Genomic DNA, 27,134 nt, shown 5'->3' with positions numbered 1-27,134 from the left:
TATTATTATTATTATTATTATTATTATTATTATTATTATTATTATTATTATTATTATTTTATTCAGAGTCTCACTATGTAGTTCAGACTGCCCTGGAACTCACTGTGTAGCCCAGGCTGGTCTCGAACTCACAGCGATCCTCCTGCCTCAACCTCCCCAATGCTGGGATTACAGGCGTGCACCACCATGCCCGTCCTTCCAATTTAAACTGTTTATTTGAATGTATTTTTTAGTATAATAGAAAATTCAGGAAAAAAATAAAAGCACCCCAAATTCTTTTTTTCTTCCAGCCCTTTTACTATACACAGGCATTTTTGGCTATAAGAGAGAATAATGCTGTTTTTATAACTTTTTAATACAAGATATCATAATATATGTCATATTTTACAAATCTACAGTTTTCTTCCCACAAAAGAACTGAAAGCAGGATCTCAGAGATAATTTGTACCTCGATTTTCATAGCTTCATTATTTACAATATCCAAAAGATGGAAACAACCTGTATGTCCACTGACAGATGAATGGATAAACAAAATTTGGTTTATGCATACAATGAAATAGTAGTTGGCCTTAAAAAAGAAGGAAATGCTAGCATACTACAATATACATGAACCTTGAAAATATGCTAGGTGAAACTAGACAACCACAAAGCAAACAGCACTTATATAAGTACCCGCAGTAATCAAATTCACAGACATTGCCAGTCATTAGGGGAAGGAATGAATGGAAGTTATTATTTAATGGGCACAGAGATTGTTTTGCTAGATAAAGAGTTCTGTGGTTGAAGAATGATGACAGTTGAGCAACATGAATGTGATTAACGCCGGTGAACTGTACATTTAAAAAGTAGTCAAGATGGTAGCTGGGTGTACTCGTCCATGCCCGTAATTCCAGCACTCTGGGAGTCTGAGGTACAAAGATCACAAGTTGGAGCCCAGCCTGAGCAAATGAGCAACTTAGCAAGACTCTATGTCAAAATAAAAATTAAGAAAAGGTGGTAGTGGGGTGGTGGGGACCGCAGCTCAGTGCAAAGGCCCATGGATCCATCTCCAGAAAAAAAAAAAAATTGCATACAGTGTAGTTTTACCACAACCATCAAAACAAAACAAAAACCTTCACAATTTTGAATGAATGATATTTCATCTTGTGGAGACATTTTCCTTGATTCGTTGTTCATTGAGTAAATTTTTTCTTATTTCTCTACATTCTCTTTTCTTTTCAACATAATGCCGGACAAACATCTGTTTGCTCCTTCATTCCTGATAATGGAATTGCATGAAACAAGTCTTAGTTGCTCCTCTTAGATGTTCAATTTTTATTAATTGAAATTGGACTTGAACCTGGTCCTGCTGTAACAGATCTACATCTAATCTATCATCTGCTGCATGTGGTATTAATCAAGATCCATGTATGAGACAATGTGCCAAGGCATGTGCTTGCAAAGCAACTGTAGACATACTATGCATTTTACCCAAGTACCAAGGTCATCCTGGAAATGCTAGTCCCTTGGAAACATCTACATCTGGACACAGCAAGCTGGGCATCATGCTGAATTGCTGAAAACCCTTTAGGCTTGTATTCTAAAAACAAAGGTAACCCAAAGTGTGGAAATCTGACAGACACAATAAAGGACTAAACAAAATGATGTCAATGGAATTACGGTAAGCTAAAATTCTGGAGAAAGGGGAGGAGGGAAGGAAAATAGTGGAAATGGAGATAACACTGAGAGAGCTCTCTTGGAGCCAAAGCAAAGAAACACATGCTAATCTCGCAAATGGAAAATGGACATTAGTCTTTATTAGTCTGTCAATTGGTTTTTTCCATAACTCTTCTAAAGTAAAGTCAACCCCATTAATAATGCAAAAACTAAATCTTTATTAGGCATACTACTGTTTGAACAGCAATATCATTGACGTAAAAGAAAATTAGCTGATAAGGCAAGCCTCTCTGTTCTTTCCCAAGGTACTATGGAAAAATGATCACATTAGTGCTAAAAACAGACTTATTGCTTTTAATTTCCAGCTATGAATCTTTTTTTGACATTTTAACAGGTGATACATGACTATGCTAATATAGTAGAGGCACCGAGTTTCCTTTCAAAGTTTTGAAAATGATTTCATATCCCCCGTTAAGAACAGGAACACCACCTTTTCCACAACCAAACTTAACTTCAAGCAAGCAGCAAGCAAGCATGTGACCCATGATGGCGCATGACATTCAAACAAGGCCTGGGAGAAAGTTATGCAGACTCTATACCTTTACCCTCATTTCTACAACACTTAGCTAGATTCAGAAAGAAGAAAAAGAGAACTTTTAGGAATACTTTAAGAAAAAGGAAATTTGATGCAATTTCTATCCCAAACATGGAGAAAATGACAAATATATATAAAAATACAAATATTTTATGTATTATACATTAAGAATATAACACTAGATGTCTAGTAGATCTTAGTTTTGTTTTTTTTGTTTTTGTTTTTGTTTTTGAGACAGGGTCTCACTGTGTAGTCCAGGCTGGCCTTGAACTCACTATGTAGCCCTGCATGGCCTCAAACTTGTGGCTATTCTCCTACCTCAGCCTCCCAAGTGCTGGGATTACAGGAGTATGCCACCACGCCCGGCTCAGGTTTCAGGATTTTAATATGCATTTCTTCATCTAATCTTCATTACAGAGCACTCATCCCTCCCAAAGGAAGTCCCAACCTCCTTGTGAGTGATTATGTAGTATTGAACTGATTATAAAACACTAGAAATGATTTAGGGATTTTGCTCAGTGGTTCTGCAGCTTGCCTTGCAAGCACAAGGACCTGAGTTCAATCCGCAGTACCAAAAAACAAACAAACAAACAAACAAAACCCACAAAGATGAAAGGGGAGTCTGGGCTATGTTTTTAGGAGCAGGATTTCTCAGTCCTAAGGTAAAAATACACCAAAGGCTCGCTCCTTTTCCCTTGCTATTGGTGTAGCTAATCCAGACCCATCCCAGAATGGTCAGAGCCACCTGGCAACCCTAAAGAAGGCTACCTCGAGGGCAGACCTACCCAGGAAGGAAGAGTTGCCGTTGGAAATATTGACAAAAAGGACCTGCTGATACATGTTTTTAAGATGTTGAGTCAAACTATCCTATAGTCAATCCTACTTCTAGATTCATGCTTTAGAAGATGCATTTTTTTAATTGTTTAAATTCACTGGAATAAGGTGTTCTTGTACTTGTAGGATGGCAGGAAGCATACTCACCTAGGTCAGTATTATTGCTAGATTTTAAACAAGAAAACTTAATTTTCTAAAGGTAAAGTAATTTTCCTAAGATTACACCGTTTCCATGTACTGAGTCAGCATTTATTCTGTGACAATCTCGCTTCTGTCACTTATTTAAAAGTTCATATTAAAGGGCCAGGGATTTAGCTCAGTGGTTCCGCCACCTGCTTTGCAAACACAAGGTCCTGAGTTCAATCCCCAGTACCAAAAAAACCCTTCATATTGAACAGTTATAATAAAAAGGCACAATTTTTTAATAAACCTGAAGATAAAAAGTGCATTTCTCATATTTTATCTTGAACTAAATATAGAAATACAGTTGGCCTCGAACTAAATATAGAAATACAAATACATATATACTGTATCCAAGAATTCAACCCACCTTGGGTTGAAAATATTTTTTGGAAAAAAATTGTGTATACACTGAATATGTATAGACTATTGTCTTGTCATTATTCTCTAAAAAATATATACATCAGATATTTACATAGCACTCATATTATATAATCTAGAGATGATTTAAAGTACTATTTATATACAGGTTATATGTACATAACACTGTCCCATTTTATATAAAGGAATTCAGTTTCTGTAGATTTTACTATCCACAGGGGTCTTGGAACAAATTTTCCAAGAATACCAAAGGACAAATGTAATACCATTATTTCAACCAGCCTCAAGAGCTTCAATGAACAACAAAAACTAAGGAAATGATCCCGAAACCATCAAATATTAAAGAACTATTTTTGAGTGCTTAAATCAGCAGGATATATTCATTTGCCTCTATATCAGATAAGATTCAACAACCAAAATGTGTTCTAACAATATATCATAATTCAGCAAACTTAAAATCTAAACCATATAACTTCTTTCGTATTTTCAGTCTTCACATTCTGAATCTCCAATTAAAGCTCTCAGAAAATATAAGAGCCTTAGAAGGTTTCTCAGGCAAAAAGGTATTGTGCACTGTACTTGAGTCAGATACTAAGCTCAAGGAAATTTTCCCTCTTTTATGGGGCAGGAGCATTTAACTTATCAAGAACACTCAAAAAAGAATCACAAGGAAGGGTTTGATGAGCCATTATCACAACTGCTAGGGGCTCTTTTGCTGTTGAGCTGAAGCTCCTGTCCTTAAAATTCCCAGTGTCTAGATCACTGTTTTTCAAGTCATCAGAAAATGATTCGGTCCACAGAAAGAAACCTGATGGACTGACTGCCTGCCTGGACACCCCTCTCGTTATCCTAGCACCTGTATTTGACAAGTGAAAACTCAGAGGACTATGACTCAAAAAGAGGTCAATTGAAATATCCTTTTGGTTCCCAGAACTCAGAGCAGGTGCAGTCCTGGGGACAACTGGGCAGATGCCCGATAGGCACAGTGCCTTGGCAGGACAGTTTTCCTCCTCAGCCTGACAGGAAGGGTGGGGATGGGCTGTGTCAACAATTGTGCATCTGTATTATCGTGGAACAGAGAGAAAAACAGCAAGAAATGCTGAAGTAGCTTATGAGTGTGAGGACGTGAAAAAGCATCCATCTGAAAATTGGGGAGTCCTTCTCAATGTGTTTTAGGGTGAATGGATACAATGACAATCATGTAAGTTATAGAAAGGCTCTCTCCAGTAAAAGTGACATTTTATGTCACTAAATATATCCATTAATGTTGCATGTAAGACTAGTTCCTAAGGACTCTCTCATTAAACTCTTTAGACTCCAGAAGCTTTCCCTGTTGTTACTGGAAAATTAATGAGTAGCTTCAAATGAAATCATAAAAATCTGGATATCTTCCACTTGACCTCAAGACCTTCACCACAAAGCTCTTTGGGGAGACAGTGTTGTTAGGTTAAACGGGAAGCATACAAAAAGGGCAAGAAAAGTTCAAACCAAACCAGAATGAAATCAGAAGGAAAATTCTACTTCCTAACTGAACTCTGCTGACTTTGGAAATGTCTTTTAGTAATCTGAAATGGTTTGTTTTCAAATGAGAACATTTCTATTTTATTCCTGTATGCAATGCATACAAACTTCCTTGGACATGTTTTCCCCTTGAATTTACAGACCATGAAAACCAGGCATTTTTAGGATAATTGATGCATTTTATTATTTCTGTCGGCTCGGAAGTATTTATACTGGACCCACTGCTCCCCAAACATTAGGTTCTACTTTTCCTACCATTGAGGATGTTGCTCAAGTGGAAATATCAGGTCAATAGAAAGGCTGCATACTTACATTCCTCTTCTGTAACAGCAGGAAAAGAAAAAAAGAAACTCCAAAACTCTTTGAATTGTAGTAAAAATTGATACAACAAATTCAAAATTCCAAACCAAAGCTTCTTATGAAGAATCTAGGAAATCACTTTTCTCAAGTTTTCCTCTCCATTTATAACCCATCACCCCCCTTTAGTCTCCCTATGACCTGTTTGTCAACCTTATATAAATGAAACTGCACTCTGCCAATCTGTTATGATTTAGATCTAAAATATCTCCCAAAAGTTTCACATTTGAGGGTGGGCCACTGTGTCTTGGAAGGGTGTATTCTTGTCCCCAGCTCCTCCCTTCTCTCCTTGCTTGTTGAGCCAGGGAGGATATCATACACCTTTGATAATAGCTACTCAGGAAGCTAAGGCAAAGGAGGACCCCAGGTTCAAGGCTAACCTGGGCAACTTAGTACCACCTGTCATAAAAACTTTTTTTAAGTAACAGCTGCGGATGTAATTCAGTGGTGTGCACTTGCCTAGCATGGGCAAGGCTCTGGGTCCAATCTCCAATACCTCTCCTCCCCAAATATTTTAGTGAACATTTGTGATTCCTCTTTTGTAAATGATCTATTCATATCCTAAGCATACTTTAAATATTTCTTTTCTTAAAGATACTTAGGAGTCATTTATAGAGTGACTACAAATCCTATATTGGTTAGATACATTGCTCACTATAATTTACTTTTTAAATTAAATCTTTTATACTTACTCAAATATTTATCTTTTCCAGTACTCAATATCCTTTGCTATATATATCCAAGTATCCAGGTGGTATTTTTTCCCTTCAGCCTAGAAGTTTTCCAGTAAGATTTCTTGTAATGAAGGTCCACCAGCAACAATTATTTCCGTTTTTACTTACCTAGCATTGCCTTTGTTTCACCTGCATTTTTGAAAGATACTATCTATCACTGAGTATAAGAACTCTTAGTTGAGTTTTTTTTTTAACCACATATAATGGTGTCATTCAATTTTCTTTCAGCTTCCTTCAAAGCAATCTCTTTCCCTTACAAAGGGTATCTTTTCTTTAGCTGCATTTATGCCATTTTCTTGCATTTCTATTCTCTAGCAATTTTATGATGTGCCAAGAGATGACTTTCTCTGTATTTATCTTGTATGTATTTTATTGAGCTCCCTAAACATGGGGGCTGTTCTTGTTCTTGCTGGTGGTGGTGGTAGTACGTGTGTGAGTAGGCGTGTGTGTGTTTGTCAGATTGAGGTAATATTTGGCCACTAATTCTTCAAATATTTATCTTTCCTCTCCTGGGGCTTCAAATTAAAAGCATTTTAAACCTCTCAATGCTATTTCATAGGTCACTGAGATTACTAATTTCTTTTTCAATCTTTTCCTTTCCTCTGTCTAATTTGATTTCTAATAACTTGTTTTCCAGTTTATTGGCCTATTCTAGTATTACCCGCTACCTAGCCACCATCACTCCCATTTGTTGGTATTTTTACTTCGGATACTATGTTTTTCAGCTCTAAAATTTCCATTTGGTCCCTTTTCAACTTCTACATATCTTATAATTTCTTATAATATCATTCATTATATTCACCTTTTCAAGCAGATTCTTTAAGAAATTTGTTATTATTTTATGTCCTTGACAGATAATTCCAAACTTTGTGTTGTTCATGGGTCTACTTCTATGATGGATATTTTTTTCTCAGTTATGGATTCTTCTCCATTTCTTCACATCTTCATGGTTTTCATGGTGTATTACACATTTTAGGTACAGTGTAGAGAGTTTGGATTCTGTAATCCTACTCCTGAGGGTGCTAAGTTCAATTACATCAGGCAAATTACTCTTGATTCATTTTGATCATGTGGAAACCTGTTTTTAAATTTTATTAGGGTAGCTCTGTTTTGGTCTTTCCCCTAATTTTAATGCACTCCCCTTCATCCTGGGATGTAGTTTCTGTTCCTAAGGCTTGATCACTTCAGAATTTCATTGGAAAGTTCAAGTCCCTCTGACTTGGTAGGTTTACATTCCCAACTGTCTCTTCTACAATGACAGCTGCTAAAATCTCTGTTCATCTTTGTAGTCTTCCAGCTGCCACTGCCCCAGGACTCTTTTGAGTTTTACTGGGCTCACACAAATTTAGGGCTCTTTCCTTTACGGCATCTTCACCTGGCATTCAGGTGATCTCAGAATGACTTTGCAGCCTAAAAAGACTGTGATGTCTGGCTTGGCTTCTACCTGTCCCAGCCATACAGTCCTAGGAGTCCCTAAGGGAAAAGCCATTTACATCAAGATTTTACCCTCTGTGCTATCCTTTGTCCAAGGATCAAAACCTCCCGTTACTGACACCTTTTATTCGCCTTAAACATTTTTCTTTTCTTTTTTTTAGTATTTTTCCAAAAAATATAGTTGACATTGGCAAGATCATTGTGATCATTCAACAGAACACATTCTGCCTATTCCAAAAGCTAGTACTTTGAGGAGCACAGGCACATTTTAACACAACCTATTCTTCCCATTCTTTTCTTTATGGGATTTTTTAAGCCTTGTTTAAGAAATCCTTTTGTATCCCAAAGTCATAAATATAGTTTGTGTTTTATATTGCATTTTAAAACCATTTTTCTAAATCATATTTTTTTTCATATTTTGGTTTTTAATTCACTTAAAATAAAGAACCAATCGGGCTGGGGATTTAGCTCAGTGTTTCCGCTGCCTGTCTCGCAAGTGCAAGGGAAAAAAAAAAATCCAATTTTACTTCTCCAAGAAAAGATAAATATATTTCCCAATACTATTGTTAAAGAGACCAGCCTTATGCCCTAGTTCATGAAGCCCTGTCTATTTAGTCATAAATCACAACACATATACATCTCAGTTTGTTCCAACATTTTATTTGTTCACACCTACAACTACACTAAGATCTCTCTCTCTCTCTCTCATCTCACACTGGGGATTGAAAGAGGGCCTTCACACCGAGCCATATCTCCAGCCTTTTTTGTTTTTGTTTCCTGAGGCAGGGTCTTATTAACTCACTAAGTTGCCCAGGCTAGGCTCAGACTTGCCATCCTCCTGTCTTAGCCTCCTTGAGTACTGGGATTACAGGATGTGCTACATGTTATCTTGTGGAGAAAGTCTCTGCACTTTGTTCTTTTCCAAAATTGCTTCGCTTATTCTTGACCCATTATTCTTTGAAATAAATTTCAGAATTGATGTATCAAATCACATAAAAAGTTTTTCTGGAAAGAATTAACATCTTTAAAACATAAAGCCTTCTTACCCACACATTCGATATATTTTTCCATTCTTTCAGCTTTTTAATGTTTTTCTCTAAATTTTCCACAAAATTATATTTTATTTATGTTATATGGTTTATATAGATTATCTATGTATTCAACTTATCCTGATTTACTCTGACATGTTAAATGAATTAGGTGCTAACATTACACAATCTCACATTTCTTTCATAATATTTAACCCAGTGCATAAGAATACTAATATTTTACCACTCTCATTTGCACACAATTTTTCACGCCATGGACTTATCAAGCAAGTAGTACACTTATAGCCTCTGTACTTACCAAGAAGCTCCATGGTCTCTGCTTTCAGTGTCAGTGAAATTAGAGTCCAAAAACATGTCTTTGTAGATTCGACCAACCAGGCAATACATATCTGAAGCAACTTGCCCTTCACTTTGCACCATAGGAATCATAATATCAAGTGCTTTTGCTCTATCTCCAGGAAGATTTCTCCTAAGGTAGAGAATATTGTTGTTTGAAAAGAGATCATAAAAGCAATATGGGTGAGTTATCTTTCTCAAACTCTACTTAAATGAGTTGATTCACATTCGTGAAGTTCAGCAGAACAAAAACAAGAATTAGATTCCAAGAGTGCTCTGAAGCTTTCTCTTCTAAGCAATTTTCTAGTCTACTGGGCCTTAGCAAGGCTCTCTTTTGAGTTGTACTTTTGATCATGATGATAGATTTGTACCTACCCATCCATAGTTCTTCCAATTTCCCTGAGGCTTATATGCAGGTTCAAGTTGATGAAATGAAACTAGAAGACAATTATCCCAAACAGAAACAAACACCTGACCTTATGGTTCAATGGCTTTTACTCCAAAGCACTCAGCAAACTAGTTTACAGATAATACCAACAACCAATTCTAATTCAAGAGCTGCCTGATTTCTATGCATGACCAATTCATTATCTAAACAAATGGCTTCATGTAGCTCACTTTTAAATAATATGTGTGTACAGTTCCCCAAACCAGACAAACGTTCTCTGAGAGTTTTCCTTCACTGGACTGTGGAAAATTACTCTACATGAAAAAGTCACAAAAGACCACATACTGTATAATTTCATTTTTATAAATTATCTAGATTAGACAAATCCAAAGAGACAGAATGTAGATCAGTGGTTGGTTGCCAGGAACTTAAGGATTTGGGGAGAAGTAGGAAAGTGACTGCTAGTGGGTAGGAAGTTTCTTATAGGGATAATGAGCTGTTCTAAAAGTTGTTGAGGTTGGTAGCATATTATTCTATTAATATATTTAAAAAGCCATTGAGTTATACACGTTAGATAAACTATGGCATAAGAATTAAATTTCTTTCTTTAAATTAAATTTCAATACTGCTACTATTTACAAGATTGTCATCTCTATTTGAGGTACTGTTTCAAATTTTTGGCCCATGAAAAGCTCATTCTATCTATTGTACTAAACTTCTTGAGTTTAGAGTACTGCTTCATAAAGATATGCTTATTATTTTGCTATATGCTACTTTAGGAAAGAGAGAAGAAGCCAAGTAAAATTGTAAGAGGCTCACAAATTTAAAATCTTTTAATTTCAAATATAGCATATTCTATTCCACCTTTCAAAAAGCGATTTACGTGAAAGCCAGTCAAGGTCTGGGGATTTAGCTCAGTGGTTCCACCACCTGGCTCGCAAGTACAAGGTCCCAAGTTCAATCCCCAGTACCAAAAGATGGTGAAAGCCAGTCAGAGCAGGCAATCTTTACGCCTATCAAATCTAAAAGACACTCAATAAATTGGAAGATAAAATGGGCTTTCATTATACATTTGATGATAAAGGTAGAGAATTCTACACTTTTGGTAGAAAATAAGGAAAGGCAGTTGTTTCTGGTTGAGTGACATGCTGAGGTGTCAGAGCTTAGTGACCAGGAGCAGTCTCTGCCCCAGGAGGACCTGGACTGGAGCCCCAATCCTGTGGCAGGTGCACTGGTAGCCTTCCGGGACAATTATTCTACTTTTTCAAGCTGCAGGTGCCTAATCTATAAAACAATCAAGGTTTACATGGCACACGGCATGTGTTCCATAAATGCATTCCCTCCTTTTTTCTTTTCATTAGTCTCTTTAGTTGCGGCAATGACACATCTAGTCAACTCTCTTATCCCAGAAGAAAATAAGACAACAAAGTAGGCACAGTTCAGTGATCTGTTCTTCTCCATGACCAGAGCATGGATGGCCCCCCATAGTGACCCTACACAGGAAGTAGCATCAAGGCATCTCTAACGCAGACTGAAGGCAGAGGCAGGGCTGAGAGTGTCAGTCTCAATCCTACAAAATTCATGGACACATAATCTAAAATGTGACCAACGGAGTTGTGATTATATTAAGTTTCTTTAGGGGAGTTCTGGACAAAATAGTCTCTGATGAGAAATATAATGATCCTTACCCTGCATTAGTTAATACTTGTGTGAATGACCATCTAATGTTGAGTATAAAGTTTGCCCTACATATCCACAGGTTCTGTATTCTTGGACTCAAACATTCCCCCAACAAAAATCGAGTCTGTATTGAACACATACAGAATTTTTTTTCATGTCATTATTCCCTAAATAACACAATGCAACAACTGTCATGTTCATATAATTTAAAAAGTTTTCAAAACATAAATATTAGATACAAAGGTTGTCACAGGAGAACTGTAGAATTTAAATATACAAATAGTGTGAGACCTCTACTGACAAAAACAGCAGAAAAATAAAAAAACAGAATGCAAGCTTCTTACACTTTAGATATGTTAATATTACATCCTAACAGGGAGTTATTGCAAAGCCACAAGTTCCCAGTGAAATCCTGCATGTTGAACAATATTATGTAATAGTGCATTGGGAAAGCGGTTTTCTTCTTACCTATTCAAAGCAAATGCATAATGAAACTTCACATGGAGATGGGAGGCCAAATCAAAGGTCGGCAGTTTTTCTAAAGTCTCTACCAGCTTCACAATAGAATCATAGTCCTTTCAAAGAAGAGGAGAACGGTAGAGAATTAAACCTTTAGGAAAAAGTTCTGAATCGGAGAAGGGAATTAAATGAGAAGTTACAGTCCATGGCATACTTTGAAGAACTACAAAAAGCTGTTGTTTTTTAATTCTGAGAAATTTGGATAAAACTATTAGAAGTATAGTTACCATGGTTGACAAAAATCAGCAAAACAAGTAAGAAACAGCCAATAGGATGGCATTCTACTGTCTACATGTGGATGGCTCACTTCTCCACAGAGCCAGGCTCTGGTCTGCAGTGTTCTATCTATTACTTTCAAGGAAACAAAAACATTTCAAGGGCAAAGAGCAATTGACTGAACTTCTATTACAAGAGCAAAGGGTTTCATATCACATGAGTAAGCTCCACTAGCCATGGGCTCCTCAGTGCCATAGCTCTCCATGTATGTGAGCCTCTCCTGTCCATGTAAAGCTTTCCATAGATTTAAAAGCCTGAGAGTGGGAATAAGAAGCCGGAAGTCACTTATATTTTACTATCAAAAAAGTACAAATAACTCAAGACTATCTTTCTTTATGGCAGAGTAGTACGTACTCTATTGTGTGCAAATATCACATTTTCTTTACCCATTCATCTGTTGATGGACACAGAGGCCCTTCTGAAATTTAGCTATTGTGAATCAGGCTGCTGTACACATGGGTATGCATGTATCACTGTAATATGGTGTCTTTCAGGAAGATATGCAGGAAAATGGATGGATGTTGAGAACATAATGTTTTTTTACTGAATCATAATGTTAATTAGACACACAAGCTTAAATATTACTTGATTTCTCTTATATGAGGAACAAAGGAACAAAGAGAAAAATAAAAGATAGATAATAGGAAGTAGGGAGATAGATCTTTCTCAAAGAGGAAATCAAGATATGGAGGGAGAGAAGAGACGGAAAAGGGATAAAAAAGGAATGTATATATATATATATATATATATAAACTCCCCAAAAGGAATATAAACATCATGTACTGCAAACATGTACTAATAAAGAAAAATATATATATATATATATATCAACTCCCCAAAAGGAATATAAACATCATGTACTGCAAACATGTACTAATAAAGAAAATGATCTGGAAGAAAAAGTTTAAGAAAAACGTAATAGTAAATCTGCAACTCAAAGCACACTTTAATTCTATTTACCATATTTTTAAATTTCTGAGATATGTCATTAAAAATAATATAGCATGTTAGTGTGCTTAAGATTATATTAGTTTTAAGTTATTTTTATAATTCATCAAGTGCAGACTCCTTGCTTCTGGCTAGTTAGATCCAGCACTATCCATTTCAAACAACACAATTTCAAGAAGTAAGAGATATGTCCAAAAAGCCCTAGGAATTTTCTGCTACTTGTCAAAACAAAACTTTCATTTATTGATAGGTGTGCCTGAGGCTAACGGACTAGAACAGACTGTCCATGGGTTAGCTATGTGAGCAGATACTTCTTTTGGAGGAAAAGTAAAATCTTTATAAGCATTTCACAACCACTGTTGGCTAACATATATAAGTCTTTTTCACTGATCATAAAATCCCCGGATGTGAAACACAAGCCAAACAATAAGAAGTTATGTGCAGCAACATGGGTAACATTAGCAAACTGAAATTTTATGCTAACACATCCTTATTCTTCCAACAGGCGGCATGACAACGATTTTACTTTAAGCATCTTCTCACCTGTATATCCCTGTAGGAGAGTAACAGATTGATGACAATGTCTGCCGTCAAGACTTCAATATTGTCTACCCGCTGCCGAATTCTTGTCAATTCAGCTGCCAATTCTTTACCAGTGTATAAATTCCGAGCTTTCCTGATATCATTGAGTATAGATTCCCGGAAGTACTGGCTAGTGAAAAAAACCACACATTTCAAAGTATTAACAGTATAAAAGATCTCAATGACAAGCAGTAATTCTATAAGGAGATGAATGACTTTTGCACATGAGTACTTTTCAATTCATTCAGATGCATAGAATGAATATCTCATATATTTGGCATCATTAAGAAATTCGGGAGTCCGTGTATTTAATATTCTGTCTTGTTTTAGGAAGAGCTGAAGACAAAAGTATTCCATGTTAATGAATTCTCCTGCATAATGCCACTTAAAATAACAGAAACTTTTTTTATTTTGCTGCTTTAGTAGAAGTTGTCCTAAACAAACTAGATATTACTATAATCTGACCATAATATAACCTTTACTTCTAACTCAGCATCAACATCCATTAATACAAATAATCATTTTAATTAAAATAGATTCTCAGAAATTTTTGTTGAGTTTTAGCTTTACCCTAAGAGTCCCTACTCATATTCTGCTGTTTCTGTCTGTGATCTGCATATGTATGTTTAACTCTGCCACTACTATAAAGCAGTTAATAGTCTTTTGGGGGGTGGGGATAGATGTCAAATGGTTCTATGAATAAAATGCAATATGTGAACTAGATGCCACCTTTTTTACCCAATTAGAGAATACTGTACATTTTTTTCTGGTTCTTGGCTGTATGCTGGGAACCATCTGATAAGAAATACAAATGAATGAAGTAGAATAACATTTCCTGATCATTACCAAGCAGCAGTATGAGACATTACCTGGAACTTACTTGCGCCACCTTCAAAAGCTGGATGAACCGGTCCACGAGTGGTAAGCAGATGGGCCCCAGAAGTAGCTCGAAGTTGGGCTGCATGAGCTCCGTCAAGCCCTTCATGAAGCTGCTGTCACAGCAGTAGACCTTGTTGTGCGGAGTCACCATGTAAGGGATAAAGGAGTAGTTCCCAGTGCACATCTGTGGAGAGAGTCAGAACAAGCCCCGAGGATTTCACCTGGGGGCGCCACAGCAACAGGAATCCCGGCTCCTTCTCCAGGGACTCATTTTAAATAGTAGTTCTGAATGTGAAGGGGAACAGAACAGCCTCATTTGTTATTTATGACCTAGGAAGAGGAAATTTCCCAATTTCTTTAATTACTTACTTCAATATCATAAAGACTTACCAATGATATAAAAAAGTAAAGAAGAGTTTCTACCAACCATTAAATAAATATTCACCACCTTATGCGGGCTAAGGCACTAGAACACATGTTGTAAGGAAAACAAAGTAGTTGAAAGCACAACTGTCAGCTTTCAGGGAATTTCAAAGGTAGTTGGTGACACAGCACAAATACAGTACCGGGAAATACTAAGAGCTATGCTTCAAAGGGCTTCCCAATTACAGGCAGTGTTGGGCATGCAGCCAAGACACAGCCACTCCCTCAGCCACGCTACCCTTGTCTCCCAGTCATTAAAACAAGAGACCCAGAAGTTACCCCTGATTTCTCATTTCCTTCCCCTTGCACACTTGTCAAAGTCCTATTTAGTCTACCTCCACGATGGGTGTCACATTTGTCTATCTGCCACCCTCCTCTCCGCCAGCACTGACGGCCAAGCGCCCAGCATGCCTGGCCTTAGCCTCTGTGATCAGTATTAACTGATCTCCCTGCTCTGGCCTTCCCCAAACCCTGCCCATCTCTTCTCTCCAAGCCCCTGTATCAGATTGCTTGCAGCAGCTGCGGGGAGCCCACCAGGTACCTCTGAGATAAAGATGGGATGCTGCGTTGTAGTCTACAGGGCCTGGCCCTGCAGATCCTGCCTCTAGGGAATCTCAGTAGCTATCACTCTCCCCTCACTCAATACAATCTGGGGTCACCGATCTTCTATCAGCAATGGTGCTAATTAGGGCATATTCAGGGCAACAAAAGCACTGCTGGGAAGAAGGCTCTGGAAGAGGATTGGGTAACCCTGAGTAAGCAAATGTGAAGGAAGCCTCAAGTAAAGACAAAGCAAAGGATTTTAAATTAAATATTCTAAATATTTAAACTAAATTAAACTAAATATTTAAACAAAACCATAAAAGGATCCCCAACGTGGAAAGAAAACACAACCAAAGCTGTGCGTTTTGGCAGGCGGGACAGATAAGAGGATGGACTGAAAGACACGATTTAAGAAAATTAGGCAGAGGCAACACAGCACGACTGCATCAGTAGTGGTGGCGAGGTAGAAACAGACTCGTGTTCAACACTCAGAAGAAAGAACGATCTGCACCTGGGGAAGGAGTCAAAGGCCCCTTGAAATGGGGCCACCTAAAAAGAGTTGTAGTGCTAACAGAAAGAAAGAATTCACAAAGTACAGCTAGACTTGTTTATGAACACACTGCAATTTGAGGAACTTGCTGCATATCACATAATAAATCACAGACAGAGCCTAACTTCCAGTTAAGCTATGAGAAGAACTTCCAAAGGCTGAGATGTGATTTGAAGTAGGATAAGGTAAAATGCTTATTTCTAGAGAAGATGGGATGTTGGGGGATTAACAGGATGGGATTTAATGTGAAAATGTCAGAAGAGAGTTGGAATATAATGTCAATATAAGAGCGTTACACGCCAAAACACAGACCTAGGAATTACTTGATATAGTCAAATCAAAGGAAACGGGAAAGAATCCTAAGAAAAAACACAGAGAAAAGCGAAACAAAAGGCTCAGAATCACAATGGGAAATGCAGTGAACCCTATTATCACTGCAACAGGAGCAACTAGAGCATGCACTGCCAGCCTTATTGGCACACGGAGAACAAGACAGCATTTCTCCTACTGTTGACACAGAAATCAGCAAGAACAAGCATTAATTCACCACTGCTGTACGCCAAGGTATGCATGGTCATGTGTTTACCACAATTCACTGAAAAAGATGCTGTTGTCTCTTTGATGGATGAGTGGACAGGGTAGTATCTATCATGGGAATGGGACTCCAGCCTAGGGAACTTGTGCACAGCATGACACTACTTTAGGGGTTACACACCATCCCACATTAGTGCTAACAGGTTCCCATCACCTTCAACAGGAAACCTGCTCATAACAAAGAGACAAAATATGCCTAACACCCTTACAGCCAGGCTTAAATATTTATGAACACAGCTTGCTTTAGGGCACTTGTACATCAGTAATGAAACAGAAACACCCTTGACTTCCAGCTAATGCAAGAAAAAAAAGTTCAACAGGATGAAGTTAGACTTTGAAATCAAGTACACTGAATTATTCCTGTCCTCAGTTCTCTTTCATGCAACAATGATTGGAAGACTAATGAGAGAGAGAGAGAGAGAGAGAGAGAGAGAGAGAGAGAGAGAGAGAATTGCCCTGCTCCTAAAATGTTACTAAGATCTCACTGCATGCCCATCTAATTACTCCTTTCACCAAGTCACTGCCTAAGAGGAAAAGACAAGGGTATCAACCAGGTTGTATTCTATACCCTCCCAGTAGTGGCAAACTTATGGCACGTGTGCCACAGCAGGCAACTTATTATCATGGAAAGCTCTAAAAGATTTGCCACTACTGGAACTATGCATGAGTTACAAAAGAACAATCAAATACCCTTAGATACATCACACTCAAAATCACAAAAGAAAATGCTTTGAATTTTCTAAGATGCAAAATGAGAACAAACAGATGAAAAGCCAAGAATCTAGAAAAATATTATCATATGCTAGGTTTAGAATATTATTCTTTTGCTTCTTATTGAAGTTCTCAGAAACCTTAAAACCATGTGTATAGTAGTTGCGTATAAGGCATGAACTATACATCCCAAGGACTGGGCACTGGGCAGTAATGTATGTGTAGAAAGTATTTTGGAAGAAAATGACTATCAGATGTCTGACAAAGAGTAAAAGGAGGAAAATGAGAGTCACAACAGTAGCAAGAAAAGCAGATCTTGAAATAAACACCAAGGTAGAGAATTCTTCTTGAAAGTTGAAAACCTTCAGAGCCCTTGTTGAAAATACCATAACTAGAACTTTTATGGAAGTTCCTGGCCTCATCACACAATTTGGAGTTTCTTCTCTGTGATCCTGAGGCAATGATTCTTCTTTTTCAAGTTCCACTATCAATGTCAAAAGGTTGAGAAAGCAAGTCTTTCAAAATGATGAAAACTAATAATATGAGAACATTTTTTCCCAAGATGGCTCACCTATACCTTAGAAACTTGATTGCTGCAATTTTGATTTGCAGATTGCCACTAAATTCACAATTTGAAATAGAAGATAGGACCAGGGATTTAGCTCAGTGGTTCTGCTTCCTGCCTCACAAGGGTAAGGACCCAAGTTCGATCCCCAGTACTGAAAAAAAAAGAAAAAAAAAAAAAGAAAAGAAAAGAAATAGAAGATAATCCAAAATAAAGCAAACAATCAGTATGTGATCAAAAACAGACATCTCCCTCCCAGTACATGGGAGGCTGAGGCAGGAGGATCACCGCACGTTCCAGGCCAGCCTAGGCAACACTGTGAGTTCCAGGCCAGCCTAAATAAAGTACCTAATGAGACAAACAAACAAAACCCCCAGATGTCTCAAGTGCATCAAATATCTTTTATTAGTGAAGTATTAATTCTAAAATATCCAAATCTAATTTTATAAAAGAAAGAACATATTTCCTTAAATTTCAAAATATTATGGAGTGATCATAAAGCAATACCATCAATTTTTCTTGCTTAAGCTTTTGTTTCATGGTTGCAAAATCCCACAGCACAAAATCTAGTCTTCTTCTAGCTGATTGTCTTCACTGTTTAAAAAAAGATAAGAACTATGTAGAGGTGAACATAAGCGTGTATGGAAAATGAATTAAGCTTCCGGAAAGAAAAGCTCTCAGCGTTCAAACATATTGAAACAGAAATGCAAAATATTCGATTTGCCCTCAGAACACAGCTGCTTCCTTAGCCAGTGGGCCACTTACTCATGACGTAAAATATTCAGTATTCTTAGCAACCTACTTCTGCTCGTGTCCGGCTCTCTGCCTTCAGATTTCAGGGAATGTTACCTCCCTGAAGGACTTAGACATAAAGCCACCCACTCTTCAGCACGTCATTTAGGTTAGTTTCCGAATCTGTTCACTTGTTTTGTGACCTTCTCCCCGAACTGGATGCTGGCCCTGCTCAGTTGGTGTCTTCTGGGATAGCTACGAATATGGTTACTTCCATTCTTAAGTTCTGCACCGAGTCCTCTCTGGCGCCATGCCTAAAGCCTGGCACATAGTTCACGGACAATCAGTACTCGTTGAATAAAATTTGTTACAGTGAATTGAAGTATAAAACAATAAATGCTCACTTCTTGTTGAGAGGCAAAGGATGAGTTAGTTTATAATGGCGATAGTATCTATGATGCATTGGGTCTCTCTCTGCCCTGATGAAACTTTAAGCACGAATTTAAAATTTTCCGATCTAAGAAAAAACCACCAATTGTACCATGAATCTCATCACCTTAAATACAATCACATGCAGACTTTATGTCATATATTATTTTCACTCTAAACTGCAGAGGTTTCTAAATTGCAAAGTTTTAAAATACTCGCTTACTTTCCACAGATAGCTACTAGCCTAACAAGGTTGTTTCCACTGTAATATAATTTTTCTGCATGCAGCATTTTTTAAACTTAAAGTTTATTTTTGTCACTTTTTCATGTTTGTTTAATTCTGTATGCGAGGCTAGAATTATGTAGTGTAGTCTCAGAGGCAAACTACAAAACTTAGGAACTTAAGCCCTCTAGGAAGAAGATAGATGATAAATACATGTTCAGATACATTTATTTCTATATATGTGGATCTACAGATTACATATTCAATAGAAATATTGAAAAAAAGGCACACTTGTGTGTATATATATGTGTGTGTGTGTGTATACGAGGCTAGAATTATGTAGTGTAGTCTCAGAGGCAAACTACAAAACTTAGGAACTTAAGCCCTCTAGGAAGAAGATAGATGATAAATACATGTTCAGATACATTTATTTCTATATATGTGGATCTACAGATTACATATTCAATAGAAATATTGAAAAAAAGGCACACTTGTGTGTATATATATGTGTGTGTGTGTGTATATAAATTCCAAAATATAACTACACATTAAAAATGCCAAGTATTAGTGTAATCTATTCCTATAATGTAGTATTTAGGTAAAATAATCATGTATATATTGATACGTAAGAAAGTTGGAAGAGGAATAACAGCTAGAGAAATTGACAATTTGTGAAAAGTTAAAAATCCCAGAGATTAGAGGAAAGAAAAGATTTGAGAATTTCTAGAAGGTTAAACAAAATACTCACAGTATTCTTCTGGCAAATAATTTCCTGAAAAATAAGAAAAAATACAAAAATCAATTAATTCAATGACCTTTATGGAGCTATTCTATGTGGGATATTTTACATTTACAATTATATTAATAATTAGAAATTTCAAAGAGTTCAGAGTAAGTTTCTGCATCTGAGTAGTTTACAATCTGATGCAGGAGATAAAGCACAGTTTTGTCTATAGCTTAAGGAAAACAGTACAATCATATGAAATCCCCAAACTGAATAATCTAAAAATCATTTCCACAGAATATGTATGTGAAGAATTATCTGATCAGCCATAATCTCTTTGGAATAAATATTAAAAGAAGTTTGCTCTGCCTAAGCACAACCTTACTCACATCCTGGGAGGGGACAAGGGAAATGAGGGGTATTGGCCACTGGCAAATCCATGTAGAGAGTAAGAACATCTGACAACAATGACCACAAATATAATTTAGATATTTTTTCAACAAGTGCAAAAGGATAAATATACCATCTGGCCAGTGATCCTGTCTTCTAGGTTGTGAGGATTGAGTGAGATCATGTACATAATGCAGTCTTGCAGTATGTGGTGCATAGAAAGCTCCCAGTAAAAGCTCACTATTATTAGTCCTAGATGTTAAAAAACTTAACACACTGGGGAGACAATCTAGAAAAGCCTGCAGTATAAAGGCTTCACTGAGGTTGAGGAATCATTATTTAGAAAAGAGAAAAATGGGACAGTGTACTGGGGAAAAAATGGCATGTGTGTCGTCATGGAAACAGGAAACAGGCATTTGTAGAGCCTCAAGGATGGCTAAGGAGACGGGCTTGATCTGCCAAGGTGAATGTAGAGATGCCGAGCCCAGCTAACTGGCCATCTTCCTTCCTCCCAGGATCAGGATGCTAAATCAACACAGTGGACAAAGAGAAACTACCAAGGGCTTTGGAGCACAACAGAATATAAGGTTTTTGAAGATTCAAGAATAATGGATGAGTAAACAAAACTGACAGAGGAAGAAATTGCACTGGGTAGTGTTAAGAGTCATAAAGATGCACATAAGATATTAAAGAATATCCTTCAACATCTCAGTCTTGCTGATACAAAACAGGAAACGCACACATTTAAAAAGGACCATTATAAGTCTGGATGGACATGCATGGTGAGCACACATGCTAAAAGTGACATAGAAGCATGGAATATAGAAGGTGGAGCACAAGCTGAGCTATGAAGACAGACACAACTCCAAAATCAAAGCCAGCAGGACAGAACGCAGGCTAGAGATCTAGAGAAAGCAAATGTCCCTTTAAGGAACAATAAATATTAACACCACGACTAGGACACAAAGAAGACAGTTCATTTGGGGATGCACAGAAGAGAGAATTAAAGAGGTATCTGAAAGATATCTTGAATATAATTACTGAGCTAAAGCAAAAAGTTCACTTTGACACATACAGATAATAAGATAAAACACTTACTTGGGGACATTTTGAAGAAGGCTTTGGATACTAAACAAAGTACTGTGTTCAGTGACCACTTAGCAGCCAAAGCATCCTGTAAGAGGAGTGATTTGTATAAAGAAGTATCAGCACATACAGGGACACTGTAGCAGCAAAGGCTGGAAACAACATAAATGCCCACCACTGGGAAATGGGTTGAATAAACTATGGTGCCTCCACCAGCAAGGCAGCCAAACAAAGAATGAAGTTCTTTCCATCTCCACTGCTGACTGAGAAAAGCAAAGTTCAGACCAGTTCTTTATCCTAGGTTCCTGTTTATGTATAAAGACACAATTCTAATTTTTACATTCAGAGAATACGTCTGGCAGGATATAGCAGAAAGTAATAACAGTAGGTGCCAGTAGAATCTGCTGGCTGTCTAGGGGATAAAGGTGGGAGAACAACTTTTCCCTTTTGTAGTTTCAAATTTTTGTGTCAGGTGAATGCAGGACCTAAGAAAGACAAATTAAAAAGTAATCCTTGTTAGTTTCCGAAATATAAATTAGATGGTATTTAGTCTTTGGGGCGTAAAAGCCTTTAGGTGGCGACTGCAAAAGTCCAAGGACATTATAATAAGAGCTTGGGCAAGGGCAGCACTAGAGGCATGGAAATCAAAGGAAGATGAGGTTGAAAGTGGCTTTTCCAGCAATCTCACAAGGGTTAATACCTACAACACTCACACACTCACACATGTGTGCACACACACACACACACACAATTCATGCACAGACACATAGAGAAACTCTGGATAATCACAGGGTCAGGGGCACAATGTGCAGAATTTTCCAAAGCTGAATGATGGAGCCTCTCCCCAGAGCAGCAGACCATACCCTCACAGATACTGCACTCTTTCAACAGGAATCTTTCCCTGTCTCGCTCAATAATGAGGAAATGCTCTTCTCTGCATCGGGTACAGGAGAGTGTCCTCTCTGCCGGGGATAGGAAACCTGCTCTCTGTGAAGCTGGCCTTGATTGTGATGGGTGATACCTATGCGTCCAATAGAAGTTAGACAATGCCTTTCATTTTGCCATCATCTACCTCATAAGCACCTTTGACTGCCCTTCACATAGCACACACTTTTATTCATCTGACCCTCCTGTTCCCACCCTATTCCATGGGCTCCTTGGGTACAAAGACCGTGTGTTTCGTCCAGACTTGTATCTGTACAGATTGCTCAGCACATATTATGACATATACTATGTGTTCAATAAAAATATGAGTAAATGAATAAATTAATGGATGTAAAAAGTATACATTCGAATTTCTGCACAAAGTTAGGGTAGACATGTAAGTTCTGGCTCCACTCCCAGTGAGCCACATGCCATTCTTATCTCTCTACTATAGTGTACTAAGACCACTGGACTGAAGGGTTGTTGGTCTCTTTCAAGGCTCTACTCACTACTTGCATTTGGTTTGAGAGCTATCATGGTTAGTGCTGTCCTTGTGCCCCTGGAGCGGTGCCCTCAACCTCCCCAAGTTGCCCCTCTTTTGTGCATCAAGCACAGAAATGGAAGTGGCAGGAAGAGGCGTGGTGGTGGCCAAGTGAGCCAGAGGCTCTGTGGAAAACCACCACAGCTGCCCCGGGCTCAGAGCCAACATGCTGTCTTCCTGAGGAACTGCTTGTTGGAGTCACGACCCTCTCATGTGTCTCTGCTGCTTTCATTTCAGATCATGCATGTGTTAGAACAAATATGAAACTAGATGAAAATTATTCCTATCACAATCTACAGAATCCATGTTAACTTACGTTTTGTCAAAGCTAAGTGGACATAAATCATTCTCTTAAAGGAAAAAGACCTTATTCTCTACTTATTGTGTAACCTTAAATGGGGGGTTAACTTTAAGAAGAAAAGGTACTATTTGCGTATTTTAACTCAAGCCAAATATATAGCAAACAAGACCTTAACAAGTTATCTACTGAGGCAGAACAGAGAATGTTTAATTTATATTAAGCCCTCTACAGGAAGTTGGGATGAATTAAAGATGCAGGTGCTATAATTCATATCAGATTAAGGAAACTTCTCATTAAAAGTACCTGTAAGTAAAAAGTAACATCAACATAAACTCCAGTTTCTTGCCAGCAGGATGTTTCTTAAGATGTCACACCCCCACTATGACCTTGTACTTGTCTAAAGTTTTTGGTCAGTTCACTCCGGCTCTACCAGCAATGTCCAAAATTGAGTTTTCTATTTCCTAGTACCCCTTGATAATCGAATAAGAAAGTAAGACAAAAGAGACATCGGGTCTAGGTCTCATTAGTGAAGACAATGACACCTCTTGGTAGCTATTTGGGATAAATATAAATTTGAAAAGATCACAATGCTAGAGAAATGGAGTATCTCCAACATCAGAAAATTTTTGTGCTCAAAGCATAGGTGATCACAGCAGGGAAGGAGGTGGGAGCAGCTGCTGTGCAGTGGCGAAGTCAGCGCAGAGCTGGAGAAGCATGACTGGAACAGGACCTCAGTTTCCAGGAGGGAGAGAAAGGTGCCGCTGGGAATTCTGGCCCAGGGAAAGAATATGATCCCTGCTGGTGGTCTCCTGGGTCTTCCATCCAGTCCTTCTTTCTGTCCCAATGGAACTTGGCAGGTTTTCGGTTAAAGTTGGGGAAAAGAGGAATATTTCATGTACTTCTCTGCTCTACCTTCTTCCCTAATTTCAGATGTTTCAAAGGTAAACGTGCAGTTGTGAGCATGCTGGGCCCCACTGGAGTGATCACCCCTCCTCCTTTCTGCACAGTGCTGAAATAAAGCCCAGCAGGCTCAGGAAGAACAATCCAACATATAGGACACAGAACCATGACACAGGATCTTTAAAGATAAGAAACCAAGTACATTTATGTTTTCATGTTGTGCTTTCAGAAAAGCTCAATGTAAAACAGGCAAACCAGCAAGCAAGCAAGCAAAAAATAATAATCTACCAGAAATCTAGAAACTCGTCTTTTAGAGGACATAAAAAAATCTACAGATAGTCTTAGAGGGAAGGTACCTAATGATGGGTCAAAGAACATACGGTTCATTCCTGTCCTGACACTTACCAGTTATGTGTCTCTCTAACAAGTCACTATGTCTTATTGAGCTTCTCATCTTTAAAGAAAATACTTTCATCTGTTCAATCCAGGAAGCGATTACTTGACTTGTCTGTTTCATTTGGGTTGTATGTTAAAACAAAATGAAATAAGTTTAACTATTCTGTATCATTGGTCTGTGTGTTGAGACCAAATGGCATTAGTTTACAAAATGATCTGCGGTACCTTAAAGCCAGGAATAACATCAGGTATTGATCACTCAAAGCAGACAACTCAATTCCAATGCTACCAGATCTAGAGGCATTCTGTGCCCATGTTGTTCATGGCCAGGGCTAAGAATACATCATTTTTCCTTTGAATAGGACAAACTGTCAACTAAAACACCTGTATCAAATATCAGGTTAAAATTTTACCAAACTTGAAAAATTATCTTAAAAGAAATTCTAGACTCTATTCTTCTCCTTCCCTCTAAATTTTGTTTCATGGTTAAAAAAAAAATCTCTCGGTGAGAGAACTCTATGTGAATAGATACTGTCTTAGAGCTTGGGCAGATGATGAGTGACATTTTATACATAGAGCATAGCTTAACACAAACTTCATTTTATATTGCATTGCTATTGTTATAATTAACTTCCTTCCTCTTCTCTGTCACCACTGTTTCTTTCAGCGATACCTAATTGAACCACATTATTTAAGTGCATGTATTTTTTAAGTGTACTGTTAAAACATCACAGGTATAATGGCTTTCTGTACAGTAAATCATACTTGACATAAATTTTAGTGAATTTCAAAGATGCATTTTACAAGGACCCAAAGAATGTGATGGGTAGGATTGCCACAAAGATCAACTACCCAAGAATCATTTATTTATAATGAACAAAAAGGCACAGAAAGCAGGGTTTGCCCCCAGTTTTGCTGTGTGCAGAGGGTACTCCTTCCTATTCTTTATTCAAACTCTTAGGCCTATGAAGGGAGTCTCTATAAATACAGCAGGTGTCAACGCAGAGATACGATGTTATCTTTCATACCTCATAGTGCAGATTTTCCTCTCCTATTGACAAAATGGTAATAAGACACTAGAAATGCTGAGCAGGTGGGGGATTAAAGAGAATTAGGAAGGAAAACAGAACATTATTTTATCCAGTCTACAGATAATACCTTAGAAGATGTAATATCACTAATTGACATAAAAAAAAAAAACGGATTCTCCAGTCTTAAGCCCTTTTCATAACCTCAGGGATTCTGCAACTGGAAAATAAATTAACTCCTACTAAATAAATTATTCATTGAGTTTGTCAATTCAAGATCTTCAGAGAAAATCTCTGTAAAGCAGGGCTGCTTGTAGTGTTGATTTGCTCCCCCAATTACCTTTTCTGTCTCCAGTTTGAAATGGAATACTTATAGCTCAGATGAAAACTTGATCATTTCCAAAATGAGCAAAACAAAGGAGCAAGATTGCTTCTTCTCACAACAGCAAAACAAGTTTTCCATGAAATAAATAATAAAAAGTGTAAGTGCAGCAGCGTTGAACCCAGGAAAGGACAGAGTGCCAATTTTAAAAACCTCTGATTCTACGTCAACAGCTGGTTACAAAGTAAGCAGGAGCCTTTAGGGAATGTCTGGAGACAGAGCAGTCTAAAAGGGGCAGGGCCGATGATGCTGGTTCACAAATTGTTACACGACTTTATAGGATCACATTTTAAAATTACTTTTTAAGAAAACATGTACTAAGTGTGTACTTTGTACTACTGACCAAGTTAGTGCTAAAAGAATCCAGCAAAAATCTATTTTTAAACTAAGAGTTATTAACCTTTGGGAAAATTAAAATTTTAATATTATGCATAACTCAGGTTAAAGCTTGAAATTTATTGTACTCACTTACTTTGATAAGGGATGTAAACTTTTAGGAAAAAGAACTAAAGGTTTAAGATTAAAAAGGAGAATCCATATGTATTTATGAGGTTAAGAACACTTTGAAATCTGAGTGGATCACCTAGTACAAGTAAGAATGCATTTAAATTTGAAGTACTGTAATAAAAATTACCTGGATAACCTCATTAATTTACCAAAAACTCGTATAGATATCAAAACTTACAAATCTTCTACTTTAACCATTTGCTTCAAGTGAGTGCAGATGGGTACCAGAAAACGTGTCCAATTTCATACACAAACGCTCTTTGGGTCCCTCTGGACCTGAGAGTAAAAATCGTGAGTCTGGATATGAGGGACCTGCTTCGCAGAACAACTACAAGAGTTCTTAAGGTTCATTCATTTTGTAGAACTTCCTTCCTCTCACAGATTATCCATTCATCCATTGATGGACACTTGCACTGATTCCACAGTTTGGCCGTTGTCAACAATGATCCTGGCTGTACAAATATCCCTTTTAGAGGTTTTTTTTTATTCTTCAGAAGTGGAATCACTGGATCATATGGTAAATCTATTTTTAATGCTTCAAGGAACTGTCACATTGCTAAAACTTCTTGATTTTATAAGGGCTAGATTAGCCATGGTGTTTGAACATTTTAGTCTGTGCACATAAAATTTTTAGTGTCATTTCCTAGTGAGATGTTAGTCAGATCTCAATCTAGAGTATAACAGATGCACAGAGTACAGTAACGAATTCAGGCAGCACATTACACATGCACTACATTCATTGAGAAAGTGAGAGAGTAAGCATGGAGATTGACGGCTTTAGAGAATAGTCTATCAAGGAAAATCGCATCTGTAAAGTGACTTTTCAGGCCATGGCT

General features: G+C 37.5%; 1 protein-coding gene across 1 annotated transcript in view; it reads right to left on the bottom strand.

Annotated features, from left to right (window-relative positions):
• Positions 1–27,134, bottom strand: part of Map3k5 (mitogen-activated protein kinase kinase kinase 5) — a 219,957-nt gene that overhangs the window by 107,857 nt on the left and 84,966 nt on the right. Inside the window, exons 4-8 of the mRNA XM_010626667.2 lie at positions 19,868–19,891; positions 14,340–14,533; positions 13,432–13,600; positions 11,614–11,720; positions 9,040–9,210 (exon numbers count right to left, since the gene is read on the bottom strand). Coding sequence (XP_010624969.2) covers positions 9,040–9,210; positions 11,614–11,720; positions 13,432–13,600; positions 14,340–14,533; positions 19,868–19,891 — 665 coding nt within the window. The remainder of the gene's footprint in view (positions 1–9,039; positions 9,211–11,613; positions 11,721–13,431; positions 13,601–14,339; positions 14,534–19,867; positions 19,892–27,134) is intronic.

The sequence above is a fragment of the Fukomys damarensis genome, unplaced genomic scaffold, assembly GCF_012274545.1.
Source record: "Fukomys damarensis isolate Sample0158 unplaced genomic scaffold, DMR_v1.0_HiC HiC_scaffold_14, whole genome shotgun sequence".
Taxonomy (NCBI): Eukaryota; Metazoa; Chordata; class Mammalia; order Rodentia; family Bathyergidae; genus Fukomys; species Fukomys damarensis.
Note: the sequence above shows the minus strand (reverse complement) of the source record. Positions and strands in the feature narration are given on the sequence as shown.